The 16,183-nt window shown below is 46.0% G+C and overlaps 1 protein-coding gene and 1 pseudogene across 1 annotated transcript in view; one reads left to right on the forward strand and one right to left on the reverse strand.

The window, feature by feature from the left end:
• TRPM8 (transient receptor potential cation channel subfamily M member 8) overlaps nt 1–16,183 on the forward strand; it is a 117,465-nt gene that overhangs the window by 60,700 nt on the left and 40,582 nt on the right. The window contains exons 9-15 of the mRNA XM_039859946.1: nt 1,902–2,076; nt 3,537–3,604; nt 5,736–5,933; nt 9,491–9,593; nt 10,681–10,799; nt 14,198–14,488; nt 16,073–16,168. Coding sequence (XP_039715880.1) covers nt 1,902–2,076; nt 3,537–3,604; nt 5,736–5,933; nt 9,491–9,593; nt 10,681–10,799; nt 14,198–14,488; nt 16,073–16,168 — 1,050 coding nt within the window. The remainder of the gene's footprint in view (nt 1–1,901; nt 2,077–3,536; nt 3,605–5,735; nt 5,934–9,490; nt 9,594–10,680; nt 10,800–14,197; nt 14,489–16,072; nt 16,169–16,183) is intronic.
• On the reverse strand, nt 3,034–3,152 carry LOC120601742 (uncharacterized; annotated as a pseudogene).

Raw genomic sequence — 16,183 nt, forward strand, 5'->3', positions numbered from 1 at the left:
GTATCAAGTGTGAAATTCTGAAAACAGCAATGAGATGAGGACCTTCTAAGCAACAGGTGTCCTCCGCCCAGAAGCTTTGGGCCACACGCCGGGCAGTCCCGATTTAGTCTACGCCTCCTCCCTTCTGGGATTCCTTAGACGTTTAGGCAGTAAGTATTCGGCATGCGGGGAGCTTCCGTGGTCCTTTTTATCTTTAAAGCTTATTTTGCTTTCGCGTCTGTTCCCATTTCTGACGTTCCCGGCAGCAGAGGAGAGCGGGCGTGCAGTGTGGCGGAGAGCGGGCCTGCAGTGTGGCGGAGAGCGGGGAGGCGGTTTTGGGGACGGGGTGTCCGGGTGAGAGTGTGCCCTCCTTTTCCAGCTGCGTCGTCTGCAGAGAGATGCCTTCTCCACATTTTTGTAATAACCTCGTGTTGTTATGGCACCAGTTCATCGAGTGGTGGCTTCTGTCGTTATTACTAGATACTCTGCCAGGGATGGCAAACGCCTTCCTATCAAATGCCAACTTTGGGGGTGGGAGTGGCCGGGGGAGGGTCGTGAGCTGTTCTCCCTTGGGTCCGTACGACACTTTAAAAATCATTGTCGCGTTAACATAAGCATGAAGAAAGATGGCCCACACCTCCACTCATCATTATCCTTTGTCAACATACAACCACAAGACAAATTCCTTTGTCAGGATACAGCCACGATAGAAAAAGAACAACACAGTAAAATTTCACACTGAGTGGAATCGTGTTAAACCTACCAGCCGATGCAGGAAAAACGGAAGTTGTGATGGTATCAAGTCCTCATCCAGGAATATGATATGTCTCTCAGTTTATGCAAGCCTGTGATTTTTCAAGAAAGTTTATAGTTCTCCTCATTAGGTCCTGCATATTTCTACTTACCGTTATTTCTAGAGATTTGATATTTTTATTGTTGTGAATGGGGCATCTATTCAATGTAACTTTTGAAGCGATTTTTGCTGGTATGTATATAAAAAGGGGTTTGTTATTTTGAATCAGACAATATATAAACTCTTGTTCTAGCAGTTTTCAGTAGATTCTCTGGGTGTTGTATGTTTGCCACCATATTATTGGTAAATAGTGTTATTTTAAAAAATAACTCTTCCGTTTAATTATACTTTGCATTTTTTGCCCATCTTGTTGTCTTGGCTAAAATGTCCAGTGTCATGTTAAATAACGGATGACAGCAGGTAACCTGACACGCATCCAACATACCTGGTTTCCCAGTTAGTGAGAATGAGTCTGGTATCTCAGCAGCGAATAGGATTTTGGAGAAAGGTTCCAAATATGTATGTTTTTAGAAAGTATCGTAAGACATCCTTCTTTTATTTCTAGTTTTTTTAATTTTTTGAATCAAGACTGAATGTCGAGTATGAAATGTCTTTTTGCTTCTGTTGGGTTATGTTTCTCTTTTAAACTGTAATCTAATGGCCTGACTTCTGGAAACAACCCTGATGGTTCCTGGGTGACCTTTCACACAAATATATGTGTTTGTGTGTGTGTGTGTGTGTGTATGTGTGTGTGTGTGTGTGTACGTGTATATGCATTGTGCATGCATGCTAGCCTTTCCTGAATGCTATCAGTGCCCATGAATTCATTCAAAAGAGCACAGGGTGATGGATCAAGAGCTGGACTGGGAATCTGATCCTTACACTGTCACTGGCCATTTATGTGAAAATAGACGAGTGACCCAACCATTCGGAACCTTCATGTCTTCGTAGTAAAACGAAAGCCGGTACTATAAGATCTCTAAGTTCCTTCTTGAACTCAGGACTCTGGGAGGATGCATCAGAGTAGGTGAACCCAAAGGGCTGGCCTTCATATGAACATACAGAAATGTCATCATGCATCTCGGCCCACAAATAACATCGCTAAGACAGGTTTCCGTGTGCTTCTCAGGGGTGCTTCTCGGCTCAGTACATCATGGATGACTTTAAGAGAGACCCTCTGTACATCCTGGATAGCAATCACACCCACCTGCTGCTGGTGGACAACGGCTGCCATGGGCACCCCGCAGTCGAAGCGAAGCTCCGGAATCAGCTGGAGAAGTACATCTCGGAGCGCACCATTCAAGGTCAGGGTCTGGAAAGTGGACCGTTAGACAGACGTAGTAACGAGAGAGTAGCAGCAGCACCAATAACGATAGCGACCGATTACTGAGTGAGACTCGGGGACCCACCAGACTAGGTGTCCTATTGCCAAAGAAGAGTTATTTTATTTTTCTCTTTTTTCTTTAACGAACTAGGAGCGCTTCTGCCAGGGCCATCGTGATAGGAACCCGCCATCGTGCTGCAGCAATGACAAACGCTGCCTTGTCCCGCTCTGCTGTGTCCGTATAGAAAGGCGGCTGTCTCTGCCTCTGCTAAACAACACTTAAAAACAAGTAAAATCCACAGTGGCAAATATGAGCTTACAAAGCAATGCAATTAGCCGGCACAGAAATAATAAAAACCAACCATCTGGTTTTCTACTAGAATGGTTTATTTCTTTGAATCTTGGCTACTTCTGTATAATAGACCACCGATAAAGGGGCAAATACAGAAACTGAGTGAAAGCCCTTATTTGCCATGAAAAGTGACAGACTCTTCCTGTCATTGAGATATTAGTATTAAGATATTAATGTTATGGAACCGGTTGCCTTATGATGCAGTGAAAGTCCACAACAGGGTGTTGGAAGTGTTCTCGCCTGTACCCCTTTCTCAGTGGGACATTCGTCAAGGAAGACATTTATATGAGACATTTATATCTCACTTGAGAGAACACGTATGCAAATTTTTGACCCACTCAAGAAAGCATAGGATTATGCAAATGAGTGAGAGTGTAACTATTGTAAAGATAAAATCGAACCTGGCCTAATATATATATATATATTAGCAAAAGTAAATCATTTACAGACGTTAGCATTTTTAAATTTTATTTATTTATTTTTTATTTTAATTTATTTTTTATTATTTATTTATTTTATTTATTTAATTTTATATTGTAATTTATTTAACTTATTTTTTTAATTAAAACAAATTTTTTTTATTAACGCCTACAGCACTTGGTCTTCCTAGGTGGTCTCCCTTCCAAGTACTAACCAGGCCCGACCCTGCTTAGCTTCCGAGATCAGATGAGATCGGGCTTGTTCAGGGTGGCGTGGCTGTAGACTATCATTTCTAATATCAGTAACAAATTGCAACATGACCCGTGTCATGCTATTAGTGGTTTGGGGCACAAAGACACATCCATCATGATCAATGAGCACATAGTCAAACCCGTGACATCTATACTGATCACCCCGTGCCTCAAGTCCATAGGGCAGAAGCTTCTGGTCCACTTCTACGTTAAGATAGGTGAGTCTTTATTTTTTTAAAAAAAGAAAGAATAGGTCAAGTCTATTTGGTTAAAATCTTTTACATAGATATCATTATTTTCAAATGGGGAATTGTCACCCAAGTGTAGGTGGTCATTAAGAATTTGTCAACTAGAGTATCCTGTCGAATGAGGGTGTCCAGTGAGCCCCAGGCAAGTTTTGCTTCCCATGTTTTGCAGATTCCAACTACGGTGGCAAGATCCCCATTGTGTGTTTTGCCCAAGGAGGTGGAAAAGAGACTTTGAAAGTGAGTCTTGCTTCGGTTTTCTAGAAGATGGGTTAACAAGCTTACCCAGCACATGTGTAAGTTCAGGGTTTGGGGCTTACCTAATCTAAACCGGTTAATTTATTTTACTGCAGCAAGTAGGTAGCATTTTTCCCACCACACGGTGTTTCCCTAACCGGCTAAGATTGTTTCATCAACTGAGGAGATTTAGGAAGAGAACTTGAAGTGACGTAAATAGCCTGAATATTCAGTGTTGGCTTCGGCCATCGACCTACCAAAGAGAAGGGTTGACATTAGTCGTGAGACTTAAGGACCGTATTCTGCCTGCCGCCCCATCTGCCTGGAGATGACCTGTGATCATATACACCGAGTGCCCCCAAATCGGTGTTCCTAGACCACCTAAAGCCCACCCATGTGCCTCCCGGGCAGGTAAGGACTCCACCCACCTGAAGGACCGCGAGGCCCTGAGTGACTCTGGGATCATGGGAAGCACCTCGAGTGAGTCCACAGGGTTGGGCTGTGTCCCGCCCAGTCCCTGTAGACCCTAGAGTACCGCGATCGTCTTGCCTACAGCTGGGCATCTGTTTGACTTCTTAAAAAGCATCCAGGTGACTGCATTTTAGTCAGGGATTGAAGGCATGAGGTCATTTTCATGATCTCATTTTTCTAGGAATAGGACATTACAAGAACATAACTCCCTCTTTTAATTAATTTCCACATTGACTTGCATATCCCCTGACTACTGCTACCCCGTTTTAACTCTAAGATAGGTTTAGATTATAGATATCTGAGACCACGACCCTCTCTCCTCCCTTTACCAGAGTACACCCCTAGAATTACAAGAAATTTCTGGCAAGGTTATTTGGAATCGTAACCTAGCACTTATCTTTGTTTATTCTTTAATATAACAAAGATTATTTTCCTTCCTTCATTTATTCATTCATTCATATATTCAGTCCGTCAGTCATCCACAGGTATTTATTGAGCTCCTGCTTTGAGCTCTACTACTGAGAATATTGTTAAATAAAAGTCTTTCAGGCAAAGACTTTCCAGGGGGAAATTAGAGATTTTTTTTCAATATGCAGTTTTCAGCATGTGAGCGCTTGCAGAAGCGTCCACGTAAAAGAGAAAGAAATCGAGAGAAAGTAATTGAAAGATGGCTCCGTATGTTACCTTTCTCAAAATGTAGATTTACAATTCAGCTTCCCAGACAGCCGCTGCAGGCCGAGAGGCCTGCATTTCCATAGCACTTTCCAGAAATGTCCGCGCAGCCAGTTCATAACCCGCAGAGCGGGAGAGAGGAGGAGACGCTGCCAGCTGAGCATCACCTCAGCTCTTTAGCCCCTCACCTTTCAGCCCCGTGTCATCCCCACGCCCGCCGCAGCCCAGCCCCGACACCCACCTTTAGTGCAGGCGGTGAGCTGAAGATGGGACCCCAGTCTGCTGGGGATCAGCCTCCTGCCTGCTCTGATGAAGGGACCACACACTTTATGGGCAGCGTCTTTCTTAAGGAAAACTGTTCAGCCTACAGGAAGGGGCTTTACAGTTTCTTCCATACTTGTATGCAGAGCACTTCGTCTCGTCAAGGGATTAAAATTCTTAAGACCCGATTCCCCTGTGCTGGTCTCTGTGGTCTCTGTATAGGAAATAAAAGTGTGGCAGGTGTTTATCTAGGAAGCAAGCATATTTTTATTCTCTTTTAATAAAGGAGCAAGGGAAATTAATTAAGGAGCAAACATGTGAGTCAACATGATATGAATCTGCGGCTGCTGCCTAGAAGGTATTTTCAGGTGCCTCAGAGACGCTAGCAATGATCATGTGGAATACCATCTTAAGAGCTGTCACTCAGATCTGTGGTGGCGATGTTCGGAAGGCTCAGTCATGTACCTGGGGATATTTTCAAGCGTCACTTACGGAAAACTTCAGCTAGTCACGCACGTCCTTATTACATTTGGTATTAGCATGGGATGTGACTCCACTGGCTTACGTGTCTCATTCATAAAGCAATGGCAAACATATGTTAGCTTCTGATCAAAAATAAAACCCCAAATGCAGGGTGTGTCAGCGTATTTGAGAACCTCGGTCTCAAGCGGGGTTCTGGTGACCCCCAGCGTCTCGTCCGCTGGGTCAGCCCTGTCTCTCCTTCTCCCAGGCCATCAACACCTCCATCAAAAGTAAAATCCCCTGCGTGGTGGTGGAAGGCTCGGGGCAGGTCGCCGATGTGATCGCGAGCCTGGTGGAGGTGGAGGACACCCTGACGTCCTCCATCGTCAAGGAGAAGTTGGTGCGCTTCTTACCCCGCACCGTGGCACGGCTGCCGGAGGAGGAGACCGAGAGCTGGATCAGATGGGTAAGTTGCGGGGGGCTTAGCGCCCTGGGAGGGGGCGGGGTGGGAGGGAGGACGCCTGAAACACCCAGCCCCGCCCATGGCTGCTGGGGCTTTGTACTGTTCTCAGTGACTTTGAAGCCGTATTCCGCCCCAAACCACCTTCTTACGGGAAATCGAAGCTCACATAAATTAAATGACTCTCCGAGTCTCCCTACCTCTCGAGGCAGTAGCCGTTGGGGTTTAAACTCCAGTCTGTCTGCTTGCAAAGCTGGTAATCCTTCTTATATGCTGCGACGTCAACAAACGTTTTGGGCGCACTGTATTGTGTATGCATCAGTGGCTGTGGAGGGAGGGAATCCCAGGCGATGCTGTTTTAGAAATGCAGATTCTAATTTGAATCTACGGCTATCTATATCGGAGAAGCTGTTTCTACAGAATAATTGCCTTTCTGGCATAACTGGCCTATGATTCAATTCGGAATCTCTCACCTTTCTCATTAGATCATGTAAGAAATATGGCCTTATCAGAATACCTATTACACTTCTAATACAGCCCTGTGCACCCTCATTTTTCTCTGTTTTATGACCGCTGTCGACTTGAAATGACTTTCATTTTCTTGACGGCTCAGCTTGTTAGAACGCTCACAGTAATATCAGTAGGTGCATTCACATCAGCTCATTCAAAGATGGCTTTCTATATGTGGACATTTTTTAGGAGCGTGTCCTGTCACCTGGAATTTTTTCCGTAGAGGAAAGAGCAGACCATGAATAACACAAGTCATTTGAATCGTAGAGTCCATTTCATCTTGAGGGTCGAAGGTTGGATTTAGTATAAATAATAATGTAAAAAATCCTGAACTAGGTTGGCATTTCAACCGTTGTGGGAAGAGCCTCAAAATGTCAAATTTAGCAAACGGAAACCTTGGAATGGTGGAGATAATCTTCTCGCTTCTTGTAAATGTGGAGAAAAATCAACAGAGCCTTCTAGACGGCCGGGTTCTCGGTAGTAAATTAACACGAGTGGGGCCCTCTTGGCCTACGTTAACTCTGGACGAGTGAGCAGCCAGGCCATCGTCCTGACGAAACGAAGCAGGATCGATATGACCAGGAAACAAGTCCTTTCCGGAATGAGCCTCATTATCTAAAGAATTGAAACACGCAGATGCATCTCCTTCTCATAGCCGAGAGTCAGTGTTGGTGTTGATGGATGCCCTGCCCAACAAACACGTATAGGATGTTCCTATGTGTGATATTGCATTTTGAAGATTTTATGGAAAAAGGTAAAGCTGGTAGTTTTATTTGAAAGTTCATGCTGGGATTTTCTTATTTGTTGACCAAGTTTAGTTGTGAGACAGACACAAAGAACCAGGTGGTCACAATTTTGTCAGCTTCATTGATGATGAAGGCAAAGTCGAAGGGTGTGGCTTAGGGGCGCAGCCACAGTGGCCTCCTCATGCTGAGACCCAGAATGAGACAGATGAGCGCAGGCAGACAGAGGCAGCCCTGGGCATCTGCTGCCCCCCGACCAGGCGAGGTGTGTGGCTCACGGCAGACCAGAGCATGAGCACTCTGCAAGGAGCAGATCCCAGCGGAGAAGCAGGAGAGGGCTGGCTGGCGAGACCGAGTCGCCATTCGGATGTGTCGCTCCCTCATCCTGAGCAGTAAGTGACGTGGTGGAGAATGTCCAGGGTCCAATTCGGATGGAGCTCTCTCTGCATGGAAACACGTGGGTGATGGAAAGGAGCCCTCCCGCCCTAAAGTGCTTCTAGATTTTTGATTCTGCACATATTCAGATCTAAACAGTTCAAGTCATTCCAAACGGACCAGTGGAGCAGTCCCCAAGTGTAAATATCGGCGTAAGACGATGTGTGTCGGGTGCCGTATTCGAGGCAGTTTCCAGTGACGGGCGGAAGGGATTCAGTGGCCGGTTCAAGGACACCTGCAGAGGAGGGGACGGATCACCCTTAAGTGGCCCACCAAAGGTGGCCCTGGGTCTGTTCCGGTGACTTTCCTCTTACTCCTCATGCAGCTTGGCCATAGATTCCAGATCAGGTCCTGTCCTAAAGGTCATGACCTAATGGGTCCCCACACCCTTTGTGAGCGATTGTGATTTCTGCCTCAGGAAAACCATTACAGGCGGCTTATATGAAACAGGCTGACGGCCAGACCCATTTCAGTTTCTGCGATTACGTTGTCCTTTGTGGGATTCATATCTAATTCATATTCATATCTAATATGATCGTAATCATAATCATGTCAGTAAGAAGACATACATCAATAACGAAAATGAGTCTGAGATTTTCATTACACATGTGGGGTTTTGCAGTTGGTACAGATTTTCCCAAAGACTGACCTCAAGAGTAGGATTATTAATGAATGAATGTATACCTTCAGTCAGATATTAATTGAGCGACCTCTTAGGCTGAGTGTGGATGACCTCAGTGATCCTGTGGACAGCTAACTCCAAAACCCGGTCTCCGTTTCTCCAGAGGGAGCCAGACCTTCTCCACTGGGACCATGCCCTCCTCTCCCACCTGTTCTCTCTGAGCTCTTCCCCTGCACCTGCTCCTCACCTTCTCAAGAACTTGACCCTTCATAGCCCCCGAATCTATCAGTCAGCCTAAATATCATTCATTCATTTATTTAATATATACATGTATTTAATTGATATTTATGGAGCACATACTATCTGACAGGTTCTGGAGCAGGCACTTCAGAAAGAATAGCACACACGATAGAAAGGGTCCTCGTCCTCACGGAGAAAACAGAAATTGAAAGGAAGTTCATGTTGAGCGATCGCAATTCAATGCGTTGTGTAATTTCAAGCTGCACTGGGCGTTCTGAAGAAAGGTAGCATGGATACAGAGGGGCATGAGCTAAGGGAGCCTGGCCTGGCATGGAAGGCATCTCAGGGGAAGGCGTCACAAGGAAGGGACATGGGGGCTGCGATGTGAAGGCTGGATGGAGTTAGCGGGCTGAAGGCTGGGATAATGATGGTGAGAACAGCATGTGCAAAGGTCCTGAGGTGCGATGCAAACATGGCTTACCTGAGGAGCCATAAGATGGCAGTGAAGGTAAAAATCATGAGCGGAAGATAGACAGCTTATTAAAGGCCTGACGGGGAGCTTTTCCTTCCTGTGGTTTAAGCCCTTATGACTGCACTGGGACCATTTCTGTGATTTTCTGTTGCCCTTTCCTCATTTATCCACTCATTCAACAATTGAGCACCTACTACGTGCCAGGCTTGGTCATACGCAAGTGCACACACACGCGTGCATGGACACACACACTCACTCCCCGGTCAATGAGTCTCTCAGCTTTCGGATGGGAGCTTTTTGATATGTGTGCCTTTGTAACCAGTCCTCTATTCTCATTGTGGTCCACGACTCATTATCCTAATTTAGAAATTAGATGCTGTGGATACAGGTGCCGTAGGAGAGGGAAGGAGATCTGGAACTCCCCTGCAGATGGTCTTTTTTAAAAAAATGGAATAAAAGATTTCTCACCAAAAGAGCGAAGTTTGTGCTCCTCGGGTCTAAAATCAGTTGGCTGACAACTCTGTTCTTTAAATGTTGCCAGCTCAAAGAAATTCTCGAAAGTTCTCATCTGTTAACAGTTATAAAAATGGAAGAAGCTGGGGACGAAATTGTGAGCAACGCTATTTCCTATGCTTTGTACAAAGGTGAGTAAAAATAGCCCATCTGGAAGTTTTGGCTTTGTGTTGCTTTCTGTGACTTGCATTTATATTTTTAAAACAGCTTTATTGAACCATAATCTTGCACTTAATTTTGATTATCATTGATTGGAAGCTAGAATAATGACTGTTGATTGACCCGATGGATTAAACCTCCTTGGTTGTATGTTTTTAATAGAACAAAAATTTGATGTTATTAAAATACTGGTGAAATCCAATCACAGCATTTTTCAAAGACTTGTCTCTAACAGTGGTTTAAAATCGTTTTCTGCATCTCAGATTCCTTTGAGCGTGTGCTAAAGCTGCGGGCCTTTGTCCTGGGGTCCCACGTGCGTGTGTGCACATGTACACACGCCTCACGTACATCAGTGACTCTGGATTCAGCTTCCGGATTTATAGATCGCCTGAAGCTTAGCAATGAAGCTCGGGTTAAAAATTCTTATCTGTGATCTTTGTTGTCCTAGAATTTCATCAAGGTGGCTGACACCCGACGTCAATAGTTCCTTGCCAAGGACGTCTGGAGTTGTCGCCCGATTATGGTTGTAAGATGCAGAGTAGGGCAAGGCACATATGAAGTGCGATTTAAATGTTAGCTTTTTATTAGAATCGTTCTTATTGCGCTTGCCAGAAATTTGGTGGTACGAATTTTTATTAAAATGGGATTTATATCTATACAGCAACATAGATACAGAATATATTAGCTCTGGGAAAGACAAATATGGCTCATTATTTCACAGATTTAGATATAGTATAAGATAGATACGGTCCTTGAAATATAACATTTATGGAATCGGAATCTATGGAAAAATATCAGTATACCATAGTTACACTGTAAGGATGTGAAATGGAAAGATACTACTGTTGCCTGAACTGATCCTCACTCTATACTTTGGGAAGTACAGAGTCTCCATGAGAACGAGTGAAAACGAAGCGAAATGACAATCGGGAGTGTTTGGTTCTAGAAGAATACGCTTAGGATCTCCTGTGATACGCCACTCTGATAATTGGCCATATAGAATGGCTCTGACTCTTATTTCTGGGTCTTTGCTGAGTTTTCTTTTCCATCCTCTTACAGCCTTTAGCACCAATGAACAGGACAAGGATAACTGGAATGGGCAGCTGAAGCTTCTGCTGGAGTGGAACCAGCTGGACTTAGCCAATGATGAGATTTTCACCAATGACCGCCGATGGGAGGTAAATAAGAAGCTCTCCTGGGTTAGTCCGGTGTCGGATCTGGTCCATTTCTGACAAGATTCAGTGTTAAATCTCATCAAGGACCATTCTATTTTGATGGTGCCCAGCCTCACTTTCTCGTTCTGTAGTATAGGATGATAACGTTAACTTGGTAGGTTTGTCGTGAAGAGATAATAAAAATAAATGCACGGACGGGGGAAAATCTGAGTCCGCTCACACCGTCCAGAGTTTACGGCCCTCACTCGGCTGCAGTGTGAGAGCTGCTGCTCCTTCTGGATGCAGAGGTGCAGACTGGGGGCGGACGGCAGAAGGATGGGGAAAATAAGTGCAGGTGACTGAAAGAGTATCAGAGGAGCCCAGCTGACAATCCAGGCAGCAGCACTCATTTCGCACCTGGCCCTGTCTGCCTAGCTCAGTTCTGGAGAGAGAGCAGCAAGATGCCTAAGGGGAAACCAGCATAATGCGATTGAAGATACGTGCACTGAAGTCTGAGAGCTGGAGAGTCAGGACGCCCAGCTCAATGAGCACCTTAAATATGGACGTTTTATGTCCAATAAAAACGTTTCTTTTTCAGTAGACTGACCTTCTCACTTTTACTTTGATCAGTTGTAGACCTACATTTCCTCGTAGTGTCCTCTCGTGCACAGCTGAAGTTAAATCAGCCTCGGGGCCTGTGTTTCGTAGTAGCAATTACAAACCCTCACACTTGGATCTGTGCGCCTCTTTGTTTTCAGCTCTTCTGAATTAATTCGAGTCATTAGTGGGCAGCTAGAATTGATTTAATTTTATACATGTATGTGTAGATTCGAAAGGGCGTATGTTTCATAACTGTCATCCTCTGTAGCCAAGGTTCAGAAGACACTCGTAGGCCTACTTTTGCGTAATCAAAGAGGAAGACTCGATTTCTATTAACATGTGCTCAGTTTCAGTAATAGAATACAAATAAAGGAATGGCTTATGGATGTTGAAGTTATTCATTGTCTTGTGTTTGGTCTCTGCAGTTTAATGAACCCTATTGCACATTGCGAGGGTTTAGTTACTTGAAGGAAAGTGGGATTATAAGTAGATCTAATTAACTGATTTATAAATGGATCTCTGTGTGTGAAATGGCCCATTTAAAGAAGGTCAGATGGTACAAATAAACATGAACTCGGGCCCTCAATGAAGATACATTTCATTTGATAAACTCGGCCTAAGATAGTTAAGGGCGAAGGGCATAATGATGAAGCACAGGCTCTGGGGCCAGACCAATGGCATGGCTTAACCTCTGCAAGTGACTCAACCTCTCAACCTCTCTACGCCTCAGTTTCCTCGTCCAGTGGTGTGTTGGGGCCAGCTCATGCCAGCTTGCAAGAACTGACTGCTAAAGTTTTAGAGATTTTGTGAGTCAGTTGTTGAAATACAGTCACGAAAAATTCAACTATATAAACTTAGAATTAAATACATGTTTATTAAAAACAAAGATAATAAGTATTCGAAACATCACTTTTTAATTATTTTACTACATTTACCATTCCCCGTGCTCTGGAGGTCGTTTCTGTCTGTTGGATCTGCATATTGGAAATACTACAGGTGATGTGCTACTTCGTGTCTATTCTCAATTCTGCATCCCACGATGTCACACTGGTAGCTGGAGACTAGCTGCGGAGGAAACATTTACACCTCAGGAATCGGCAGAGACTACTAATCAGGGACGGTCATGTTCTTCCAGAGAGCTAGTTGTTAAGTGTTTACCAGCACACCACATTCCCCTGAGATTGGAGATGAGGGTGGCAGCACCTACCTCTCTGGGTGGGTTGTTAATGATAATTAAATCACACGATGTGTCTATAGTGCTTAGAACATTGGCTTGTATTATGAACTCTGTAAGATGCATAAGAATCATTGGAAAACAGTAGTATTGGTGTAACCTTTTACACTGCATGAAGTCTCATAATGTTAGTTCACTCACCCGTCATGCCAGCCCATGGTGAGGAACATCTTATTTGGCTGGTTAATAAGCGGGATGCACAGGTACCACAGGATGGGGAGTCACCGATGGTTTTTTGAGGGCCTGCTCTGAACTTGAATTTCTCAAAGCATCTTGACCTACATTATCTCATTTCATCCCCTTAAGTACCTGTTTCACAGAAGAACAAACGGAGGCCCAGAGACACGATCTTGTTCTAGGTCACGCGTCTGGGTAATGGTAGAACCAAGGTTTGGAAGCAGAGGTGTGTCCGCCTGTGAAGCCTTTCTCCTTCTCGTATGCCAGGGGTCCTCAAGGCATGCTCCCCGGGCCTGCAGAGCGTGGGCCTGACCTCAGAACTTATTAGCCAGACAAATGATATGACTCTAGCTCAGGCTCTTTAACGGAGAGATTCTGAGGTTGCCTCCAGAACCTGGGTTTTAGTAAGCCCTCCAGGCGACTCTGAAGTCTGAGGACCACTGCCCCGTGCTAGCCAGTGTGTGACCAATGGGAAGGCAAGCAGACATAGAAGGAAACTCTGGGCACAGGGGACACGCCTCGAGGACAGAGATTGTGCAGCTGCGGCCACCTCTTCTCTTTCCTATCCCACCTGGAGCCCCAGCGTGGGGACTCAAGGGACCCTTGGCATTTTCTTCTCCAGGCAAAGTGTGATCCCCAGGAGTCCAACATTAGACAGAAACAGAAACTGCTAAGGCTGCCCTTGGCAGGGGACAGTCACCTGAACCAGGAGTCAGGCGAGTAACATGAGTAAAGTGGGCTGGCTGGCGGTGATGACTGGTGGGAGCCCTGGGGGCTGGAGGGCCTGGGCTTCGGGGGTAGCCGCTACCTGGCTCCAGCCGATGGTTCTCCATGTTGTCAGAGCTTCTGGATTTTAATGTTGGAAATAGGGATTTTTATGAACCTTCTAATTTTTTATGTTGGCAACTGAATCGAATTGTAAGAAATACTATGGAAGACAAGCAAAACATGTCTGAGATCAGATCTCGAGAGCCTGTAGACCAGCGGTCTGTGTCTGAAGTACACACTGATTTTCTATATTAAGATTCTCAATAAGCTCCTCTGGGATATGTTTTATCAGGAACAAAGTGGCGTGAGCTCCACTTTGCCCCAATCGCCGACGGAGCGCTTCCTCTCTGCCAGGCACGGGGACAAATCCTTGACCGGCATCGTCCCTCCGTGGCTATAATTATACCCGCTTTACAGGAGCGAGAGGCCACGTCTTATCTGGGACCTCAGCTGGCTGATTTCAAAGATCCTCCCGTGCCACTCTCCCTGTGTAGACGTTTGAATTATAATCCAGTGTTGTGTTACAGTTGACAAGATGCGTTTCATCCCCAAACAGGAATGCGAGGGAAGTTGGAGATTCTGAGAGAGAAAGCCTCGCGTCTCCTTCGCTGGGCTGAGTGTTCTCTCTGTTCTTCCTCCTCAGTCCGCTGACCTTCAGGAAGTCATGTTTACGGCCCTCATCAAGGACAGACCCAAGTTCGTCCGCCTCTTCCTGGAGAACGGCTTGAACCTGCGGAAGTTCCTCACCAACGACGTGCTCACCGAGCTCTACTCCAACCACTTCAGCACCCTCGTCTATCGGAACCTGCAGATCGCCAAGAACTCCTACAACGACGCCCTGCTCACCTTCGTCTGGAAGCTGGTGGCGAATTTCCGCAGAGGCTTCCGGAAGGAAGACAGAAACAGCAGGGACGAGGCAGACATAGAGCTTCACGTATGTACCGCGAGCGTTGCTTGGATTCTCTGATCTCTTGAGTCTTCAGAGAATTTCTCTACTCCCCCCTTCCCCACTCTCGACCTCGTAAAGTAGCTAAGACATTGGCATCGTTAATTTTTTTCTACTGCTTTTAGTTAAGGTGATAAGTGTACCTGGTGAGTTTTCTGATGTCTCGCCTGATGCTCTGTGCTATCGTCCAAACGACTCGTTGTGGTTTTTCTTGATTGCGAAGCTTGGCGTGGCACACCCTTGCCAAAGGCATCTTAATGCAGAGCAGGGACAGATGAATGGCTGCCTGCTCGTGGCTTAGCCTTGTGGACACGATCTGCCTAAACTAGTTCTCAGCTGCCCGTGTAAAGGACTGGAGAACGGCCACCTTTTCTCTTGTAGATAGAAGGGGCATTGGATTTTTCCGGAGGGATAATCCAGGCTTCCCTTGGAGAGGGTGTGGGTGCACTGCCGTTTCCTCCCGGGCCTTCCTGTTTTAGGCACAGGAGGCCCAGTGTCCAGATGCCAGCACCTGCAGCTCATTGCGGAAGGCTCGCTCTGGGCAGACCCGGATGGCCGCCAGGAGTCGGCGTGTAAAAACGCCGGCTCCCGCCCCGCATGGAGGAGGCGGTCCCGAGGTAGCACTCGACACTGGCTCGCGGGGCTGCCTAGCGGGACTCACCCCTAGTTGGCCATCAGGACACCTCGTCGACGATACACCTTTATTGGTTCTTTCTCTCAGATCTCGTTGGCTCACTCTCAGTTTTCCTGGGCTTACCCCTCAGATAAACTACTCGCCTCAAATTCTTGTCTCAGGATTGCTTCTGGGGAAACTAGGTCATTACCTTTTGCTGTTTTAGGATTTTAATGTGAGTATATATTGCAAAAGTCTAAATGAGACTCGGTGCTTGAAAGAATCGGAAGTGTTTAGAAGGCGTCTGTTTGATGCCACTTATCTTAAAACCTCTGCAGGATCCATAGCTGTGCCTGGCGCAGTTCGGGTCGCGTTAAACCTGTAAGGGTTTTAAAAGGCATATGTGCATTTAGTTGTTTTCTATCTGAAAAATTCCATTGGAAGATACGGGATGCTGAAGAGGAGCTGGGATTCCAATTAACGTGACAGGGACTGCGACTTAGAATGACGCTCGAAGAAATACGTGCAGTTTTGTGTTGCGATCCCGAATTTAAACTGTAGGAAAGTTAGAATTTAGTTTGCAAGATTTTTCTAGACGAGAAATCGGTTTGTATGATGAGAGGGAGTCGCTTTCTCTCCAGCCGTCAGAAGCCATTCAGTTTTTAACATGCCGTCAGCATAGTTTTTCACCCTTTATACCTTTCCATCTAGTCGTACGTCGTCTTTTATGACAGATAAAAGGTTTTGTGTCAAACCATACCGGTAACCTGGTGAAACGCGGAGCTGAAAATCCCATCCCTGCGCGGTTATGATGGATCCATTTGCCAAGTTAGGAGCCCTGCAAACACGGGGCGCTGAGTAGGGCATCCCGACCCCGCTGTCATTCTCGAGTGGTGCAGCTCCCGGGATGCTCCCTTCGCTCGCGCTGACCGTGTGCTCTGACCCGCCCCTCCCCCCAGGACGTGTCTCCCATCACGCGGCATCCCCTGCAAGCGCTGTTCATCTGGGCCATCCTGCAGAACAAGAGGGAACTCTCCAAAGTCATTTGGGAGCAGGTAAACGCGCACGCC

Source organism: Pteropus medius, unplaced genomic scaffold, assembly GCF_902729225.1.
Source record: "Pteropus medius unplaced genomic scaffold, Ma_sr-lr_union100, whole genome shotgun sequence".
Classification (NCBI taxonomy): Eukaryota; Metazoa; Chordata; class Mammalia; order Chiroptera; family Pteropodidae; genus Pteropus; species Pteropus medius.